The sequence below is a fragment of the Kogia breviceps genome, chromosome 18 (genome assembly GCF_026419965.1).
Source record: "Kogia breviceps isolate mKogBre1 chromosome 18, mKogBre1 haplotype 1, whole genome shotgun sequence".
Taxonomy (NCBI): Eukaryota; Metazoa; Chordata; class Mammalia; order Artiodactyla; family Physeteridae; genus Kogia; species Kogia breviceps.
Window position 1 is genome coordinate 11,047,111 of NC_081327.1, and position 7,622 is coordinate 11,054,732.

Consider the following 7,622-nt stretch of genomic DNA (forward strand, 5'->3'; position numbering starts at 1 on the left):
TTATGAGAGTATCTGGGACAAACAGTTGGTGCCCAAACTTCCTCATCCACGCTCAAGATGGCCACATAAGGCCACGCCGCAAATGGCTGAACCGTGGTTCGCGGTTGGAGAGACGCCTTTCCCAAAATGGAGAGGGGGGAGAGAAAGTGTTCATCACAGGTTAGCCCCGCCCCCCATGGATTGCTAGGGCCAATTAGCGACCCGCAGGGCGGGGACAAGGCCAGGGGAGGAGGCTGCCGTTGCCCCAGCAACAACCAGGGAGCTGGGAGGCGGGCGCGGCTTCGGAGGGATCGGCGTCTCAGCAATCTTGCTGCCGGGAAGGTCCTGGGCGAGGCGCGAGCTAGGCCTGGGAAGTTAGCGCCTGCGGAGAGAGGGACAGGTCAGGTCCATGAACTCCAATCCCCGCTTTCGCCTCTCCTAACCGTTAGACGCTCTGAGGTAAGAATAACGCATGCGCGGGCTCAGAGGTGGAGCTAAGGTGCCCTGCACTTAAAACGCATGCGCCTCATGGCGGTGGGGGGCGGAAATCTGACCCGAGGAGGCGGTGCTTTGTGTTGTGGGCGGAGCCATGTGCCCCTGGGGCGGGACTTCCAGCTGCATTGAGCAGGATGTAAAGGTTATTTTAGAGGCCGGCAGAGTTAGATGCCGTCTTCTTGGAGCGTCCGTTTCTCGCCCCTCATTTTTCTGCGGCTCTCCTGGAGAGGCAGTTAGTATCATGGTTAAGACCGCAGCCTCAGTGGCTTGACGAAGCTAGCTTGGAATCCCAAGTACTGCTCCTTACTTGGTGGGCCTCAGTTTTTCCATCTATTAGGTGGAGATAATTGTACACTTTTCTCATAAGGCTGTGATTATATTTTCCCCCCTCAGGGCCATGGCTGAGGTGCACGTGATTGGGCAGATCATGGGGGCCACCGGTTTCTCGGAAAGTAGCCTCTTCTGCAAGTGGGGCATCCACACAGGTATTCCCGGGCATGGTTCATTTCCCCACCAACACCCCGCAGCCTAGACGCCTCCACCCACTTTCCTTGATCCCCTGACCTCAGTGCCTGATCCTCAGCTTCCATGGGCTCTCAGGACTCCTAACCCTGACGACGCTTTGTTCATGTGAGTCTCAGGCTCCCTTCTTATTGTCCCTTCCCATCCCATTTCTGGGGACTCAGACTCCCACTCTCTCAACACACATTCCCTAAGGATATGAGACTATAGGCTGGACCCACCCAGCTACCCCCAACGCACACTCCCAGCCCTCAAAACACTTGACAGTGGTAATGACACTGCTTGGACTTCATTCACTGTCTTAGGGGTGCTCTGGGTGCCTCCCCCATCTTAATTCTTTGCTTAACCATCTCCATTTATTGAGCTCTTAATGTAAAATGGAAGTTTCCATCTTGAAATGAAGAGGGGAGGCCACCCTCCTGTATTCATATTACTCTGTGAGAATGTAGGAACCCTGTTCTGACAGTCATCCAAGTCCATCCACACAGGCCCAGGGGGGACCTTGGAGGTCTCAATTTTCATGCCTCTCCATCAGAGGCAGTATAGTGTGGTGGGTGGTGTGATGGCTAGGGCCACAGGCCACCAGGTCTGGGCTTAAATATGAACTCCTTTGCCTATTGATTGGGAGCCTTTGGACTTGACCTCTCTGAGCCTCAGTTTCCTTGTCTGAAAATGAAGCTAATAGCAACTGAGGCAGCAGAGTGCTGAGGTTAAGAGCACAGTCTGCCTGGGTTTCAAAACCAGCTCTTGCTTATTAATTATGTGACCCTGGCCACTTGTCTTTGCCTCGATTTCCCTGTCTATAAAATGGGAATAATACTATTTACCTCATGGGGTTGTTGTGAGGGCTAAATGAATATCAATAGCACTTAGAAGAGGGCCTAGACTTGTAAGTCCTCAGTAAGTGTTTGCCTGGCTTGTGTAAAAATTGGATGGGCTCTTGTTCGTAAAGCCCTAGGTATGTTGCCTAGCACAGATAAATGCCCAAGAAATGAGTGTGGCCACTGCCATCATCATCTTTTCAGGCCTGGGGTTCTTTGCGATTTCACTGGTGGGTAGGTTGGTGGTTGAGATTCCCTGGGAAATTGGGATCCTTCAGCTGAGCAAATAAGAAGCAAGGCCTGGAATCAGACTTGGTTTCCAGTACCCTTCCACTCACTTGCTCTGTGACCTGGCAAGTGCTATTCCCTCTCGCAGCCTCAGTTTTCTTATCTGTAAAGTGTGACTATTTGTCCTTTATAGGGGTGTATGTGAGGATCCTGACTCAAGGCTTGGTGCTTTCCTCACCTGGCCCGCAAGGGAGCAGTAACCAACGTGATTTTTATTATTTCAGGGGGCTCTTGATCAGGGAGAATGGGGGTGGGGAGCATTTAATCCAATAGAGAGCCAAGGCGAGTCAGATAAAGGGCTTGGTCTCTGCCGTCAGTCAGAGCTCCATTTGAGGCATTTCCCCTAGCGGTCCAGTGGTTAAGACTCCGAGCTTCCCCTGCAGGGGACATGGGTTCAATCCCTGGTGGGGGAACTAAGATTCCACGTGTGGCGTGGCACGGCCAAAAATAATAATAATAATGAAAACCTATAAACGAAAGCAGAGCTCCATTTGAATCAGCTCCACCATGGGACCTTGGTCTGCTGTGGTCCTGCTGTAGCCCCAGCATGGAGAACAGTGCTTGGCACAGAGTAGGTGTTCAGTAAAGGTTTGTGGAATGAAAGGTAAAGGTTTCTTTACCTGTAAAATGGGGATTGTATTAGCCCCCACCTCCTAGGGTCATTTATTTGTCCAACAAACATTTATTGAACACCTTCTGTGTACCAAGATCTGGGTTTGAGGTTCTAGGGATCCAGTAGTTTACAACATCCCTGCTCTCTTGGGGCTCACAGCAGGGGAGACAGAAAAGAAATAAGCAGGTAAAGACGTGAGTGCAATGATTACAGATAGTGTACTACGTACTAGGAAGAAATGAGATGAGAGATGATGGGAGAGGGAGTGGTTAGTTTTGGGATAGGAGGGTGAGGGAGAACCCCTCTGTGAAAGTGGCACTTGATCTGATCCCTTAAGAATGAAAAAAAGCCAGGCATGGGCACATCAAGGAGCAGAGTTTTCTAGGCAGAGGAAACAGCCAGTGCAAAGGCCCTGAGGAGGGGAAAAATATAGGACCAGTGGGGCTAGAAGGTGGTGAGGAATGGGGAAAGTGATGGGAGATGAGTTCAGGAAGGGGTTGGGGGGGGCACAGGCCCGGCCATGTAAGGCCTTGTAGACTCTCCTCCTGTGGAGGAGAGTCTGTAAACTGGGGGTGGGGTGGGGATTAAGAGTCCCAGAGGGTGGATTAAATGAATTCATTACTAAAGTGCTTAGCACAGCGTCTGGCATTTAGTAAGCAGTCGGTGCATTTTTGCTATTATTATCACCCTCAGTAGGATTGCTATTATGACGTACCGTTCACGATTTGCTCTGCACTTCTGCTTGTGAAGGACCGCCTTGGCTCCATCTTAGTCCTTGGACTAGGCCTCTAAACGTGGGGTGAGAATAGTAGTAAAATGATCCCCAGCGCTCATCCAGCACTCACTATGCCCCAGACACTGTTCTCAGTGCCTCGTGTGTATTAACTCATTTAATCTTCTCACAAGCCTGGGAGGAATGCATTATTATTACACCCACCTTACAGATGGGAAGACGGAGGCAGAGAAAGGTAACTGGCCCAAGGTTGCATGGGCAGGAAGAAATAGTGCCAGGATTTGAACCCAGACATTTGGCTCCAGGGTCCATGCTTTGTAACCCTCCACTCCCCAATGCCAGGGAGAAATGGGGTCCTACAGCCACACTGGGATCCCCTTCCTGATGGCTGCCTCCCACCCCACCCTGCCTCATCCGTGTCCTGGCTCTCACTGCAGGGGCAGCATGGAAGCTCCTGTCAGGCGTGCGGGAGGGCCAAACACAGGTGGACACCCCCCTGATAGGGGACATGGCCTACTGGTCCCATCCCATCGACCTGCACTTCGCCACCAAAGGCCTACAAGGTGAGTTCCCGGCCTGGGCCCCAGGCTAGACTAAGGGGAGGTGGGTTAGCGGCACTCAGTTCTGCGGGGACTGGAAACATCAAGTGCTTTTCCTGCTCCCGTGCCCTTTGGGTCCCTTTCCTGACCAGGTTTGGCCCTGGAGAGGGTGAGCTGAGGCCTCTGCAGGCCGGCTCTAGAGTGCGTTAGGAGTAGGGCAGCAGCCAGGGGTGGACAGGGCAAGGTCAAGGGGAGGGCCACGGGGAGAGGGAGGTGGCTTTCACAGAGACAAAGCAAGAGAGTCTTCAACCGGAAGGAAGCTGGGAGGGGTTATGAGAGAGAGAGGTGAGGGCTGGTGGCTATTCTGCAGGTAGGGCTCCTCAGCTGCTCAGAGGGGAAATTAATACGTGGGGGAGGAAGAGTATCAGAAAACCTCTTCTGGCAGAAAATTTGGGTCATTAAAGGGGGGTGGATTCCAGGAAATAGCCTAGGTAAATATGCCATATATTTCTACCATGTAAATAATAGTTACTGAGTGCCTGCCCTGTGTCAGGTGATGCCAGGGAGATATCAGTGATTGAGACAGCTCCCCAGCCCTGTCCGCACACAGTTCATCATCCCTTGGGAGAGACAGAGCTGCCCTCAGACAGTGGTAACCCAGAGTGGGCAAGACTGGGATGGGGGATCTTGAAGGGCTATGGGAGGCCAGCGGAGGTGCCTGACCCTGCTGGGGAGTTCAGGGAGGGCTTCCTGGAGGAGGGGGATGTTTGAGCTTTGCTGTGAAAGGACAGTAGGAGCTATTAAAACAGAAAGGTGAAAGAGGGTTCTGGGCAGAAAGCCATGTGTGGAAGCCTCAAGGGGGAAAGTGAGCCAGGGGCATTTGGAGGACCGAGGGAGAGCAGGAGGACTGCAGGGGGTGAGGTGGCAGGGTACAGGGGACAGGCCATTGCAAGGCCTTGACTGCCAGGCCGCAGAGTGGAGGCCATATTCCTGAAGGCACTGGGGAGCCAGAGCAGGTGATTGACAAGTCAGGTTTTGCTTTTAAGAGATCCCTCTGGCTGTCTTGTGGGTGATGGAGTGGAAGGTGAGGCAGGCAACAGTCCTTTCAACTCTTAAGGACCCCGAGTCTCTGCATGTGGGCATCATCCTTGCTTCCTCTTTTCTCATGCCAACCCCCAACTCTGTCCATCAGGAAATCCCATTAGCTCCACCTTTGAAATGCATCCTAAATCCCACCACTCCCCCTACCCTCTTCCCAGCACCCTGATCTGTCCACCCTCTCCTCTCACTGGGCTACTACAGTAGCCTCTTTACTGGTATTCCCACCTCAGCCCCATAATTCTGTCCCCCTGTGAACACCTAAGTTAGGTAACATTCCTCCTCTGCTCAGAACCCTCTATAGTCCCCATCTCACTCAGGGTAAAAGGCAAAACGTTACCATGGATCATAAGACCCTGCTCAATCTGATTCTGTCACCTCCTCCCCCTCTGCCCCATCTCACTTTCCTTCAGCCACATTGGCCCCACCAGGCAGCTCCCACCTCAGGGCTTTTGCACTAGCTATTCCCTCTGCTGGGAGCGCTCTTCCCTAGATATCCACATAGCCCCCACTCCCTCTCCTCCTTTAGGCATTCACTCAGATGTCACCTTCTCAGGAAGGTTTTGCTTGATCACGCCCTTTCTAAAACTGCATGCCAGGACTTCCCTGGTGGCCCAGTGGTTAAGACTCCACGCTCCCACTGCAGGGGGCCTGGGTTTGATCCCTGGTCAGGGAACTAGATCCCACATGCATGCCGCAACTAAGAGTTCGCATGCCACAACTAAGGAGCCTGCCTGCTGCAACTAAGACCCAGTGCAACCAAATACATAAATATTTTTTAAAAAGGGGAAAAAAAGAAAAACTGCATGCCTACCCCCACCGTACCCAGCTTGTTTTTCTCCAGAGCAGTTATCACCATCTGACGTACCCTATAATTTGCGTATTTACTGTGTTCGTTGTTTAAGATGTCAGCTGCACAAGGGCAGGAATTTTTGTCTGCTCTGTTCACTGCTGTGTCCCCAGCTTCTAGAACAGGGCCTAGCACGGAGGGACTCAGAAAGGAGGGTGAAATGGGGCTGGGTCTCCAAGGGCTTTGCCTACAGGCTGAGGAGCTGAATTATATTCTGAGTGAGGACACTGGGAAACCTATGGAAGGGAGAGAAAGATGCTTCCAGCTGCCAGGTGAAAGTTGGATTGGAGGGAGCAGGAAGAAAGGCCCTGAGGCCAGAAAAGAGGACAGGGTGTGGCCACAGGGAGGGAAGGAGGGAGGCATCGAGGACAAGGCCCAACATACTCACCTGGGAACTGGGCTCCCCTGACACGGGGACACAGAGGAAGAGGCCATGGAGAGGGAAGTCAACAGAGGCCAGACCTAAAGGGCCTTGAATGTTGAGGTCGGACTTTATACTGAGTGCACTGGGGAATCATAGAAGGGTTTTGAGCAGGGGAGGAATACAGATTCAGAAGGATCCCTTTGGCTGCTCTGTGGGTGTAGGAGTCCAGAGAGGAGGCTGGGGCAGAAACCTGGCAGAGAAGGACTGGGCCTGGGATCTCCAGGAGCTCCTGCTGGCCTATACCCATCCCACTTTGCCTCCCTCCCTCCTGTGCTGCAGGTTGGCCCCGACTCCATCTCCAGGTATGGTCCCAGGACAGCTTCGGCCGCTGCCAGCTTGCAGGCTACGGCTTTTGCCATGTGCCCAGCAGCCCAGGCACCCACCAGCTGGACTGCCCCACATGGCGGCCCCTAGGCAGCTGGCGGGAGCAGCTGGCAAGGGCCTTCGTGGGTGGCGGGCCTCAGCTGCTGCATGGAGATGCCATCTACAGTGGGGCTGACCGCTACCGCTTGCACACTGCCGCCGGTGGCACCGTGCACCTTGAGCTGGGCCTGCTGCTGCGCCACTTCGATCGCTATGGCGTCGAATGCTGAAGGACCCTGTATGGACCGCTGGCCCCCAGCCATATCTCTGGACACCCAGTGAGGGGCAGGATGGCACAGGAGTCAGAAGCGTGGGCTCTGGAGACTGTCAGACCTGACCCCAGCCAAGGCTGGTGTGGCTTCTATCTTGACTAGCATCTCAAGCCCAGTGGCTGCCCCTCCCAGGTCCAGTTTCCCCTTCTGTAAAATGGGGGCAGTAAATGTGTGGGCTCACAGGGGTTGGGTGCAGAGAAGCTGTTGGCACATGGAAGGACTCAGTAAAGGAGAGCAGTTCTTTCAGATGTGAGTGCTTTTCTGACCTTCATCTGTTGGATGTCCAGTGCCCCATCCTCCCACTGTCACCCTCCTTCCTCAGGCCCCCTTCCCCTGTCCTCTGCCTCAACCTCTGACCCCCTCCCCATTCTGGGTGATGCTCTTACGGCCCCCACTCCTTGGGGGTCCCCCTCCTCTGTGACCCTCTCCCCACTGGCTCCCTGTCTTCTGGCTGACCCTCTCCTCGACTGCCCCGGCTTCCCACTCTCCACTCGGGGTGGTCGTCCTCGGATTCCCTGTACCCTGCGTTCCCATGCTCTGATTGAGCCCTCCCCGCCAGGTCTTTATTCTCTCGGTGACCCTCGCACAGTCCTCAAAGGCACACGCAGCACAGCCGCCCGCTTTG

At 53.9% G+C, this 7,622-nt stretch overlaps 1 protein-coding gene across 1 annotated transcript; it reads left to right on the forward strand.

The window, feature by feature from the left end:
- The first annotated feature begins 216 nt into the window (after positions 1-216).
- B9D2 (B9 domain containing 2) lies at positions 217-7,245 on the forward strand. The gene is made up of 4 exons (XM_059045368.2): positions 217-438; positions 868-959; positions 3,889-4,014; positions 6,642-7,245. The coding sequence occupies exons 2-4, from the start codon at positions 872-874 to the stop codon at positions 6,953-6,955; spliced, it is 528 nt and encodes a 175-aa protein (XP_058901351.1). The 5' UTR covers positions 217-438; positions 868-871; the 3' UTR covers positions 6,956-7,245.
- Positions 7,246-7,622: the final 377 nt, after the last annotated feature.

Excerpts from the sequence above, each read along its gene's own strand:
- B9D2 (XM_059045368.2), top strand. The coding sequence starts at position 872 with ATGGCTGAGGTGCACGTGATTGGGCAGATCATGGGGGCCACCGGTTTC. Across the intron at positions 960-3,888 it reads CAAGTGGGGCATCCACACAG|GGGCAGCATGGAAGCTCCTG; the intron begins GTATTCCCGGGC and ends CTCTCACTGCAG. Across the intron at positions 4,015-6,641 it reads CGCCACCAAAGGCCTACAAG|GTTGGCCCCGACTCCATCTC; the intron begins GTGAGTTCCCGG and ends CCTGTGCTGCAG.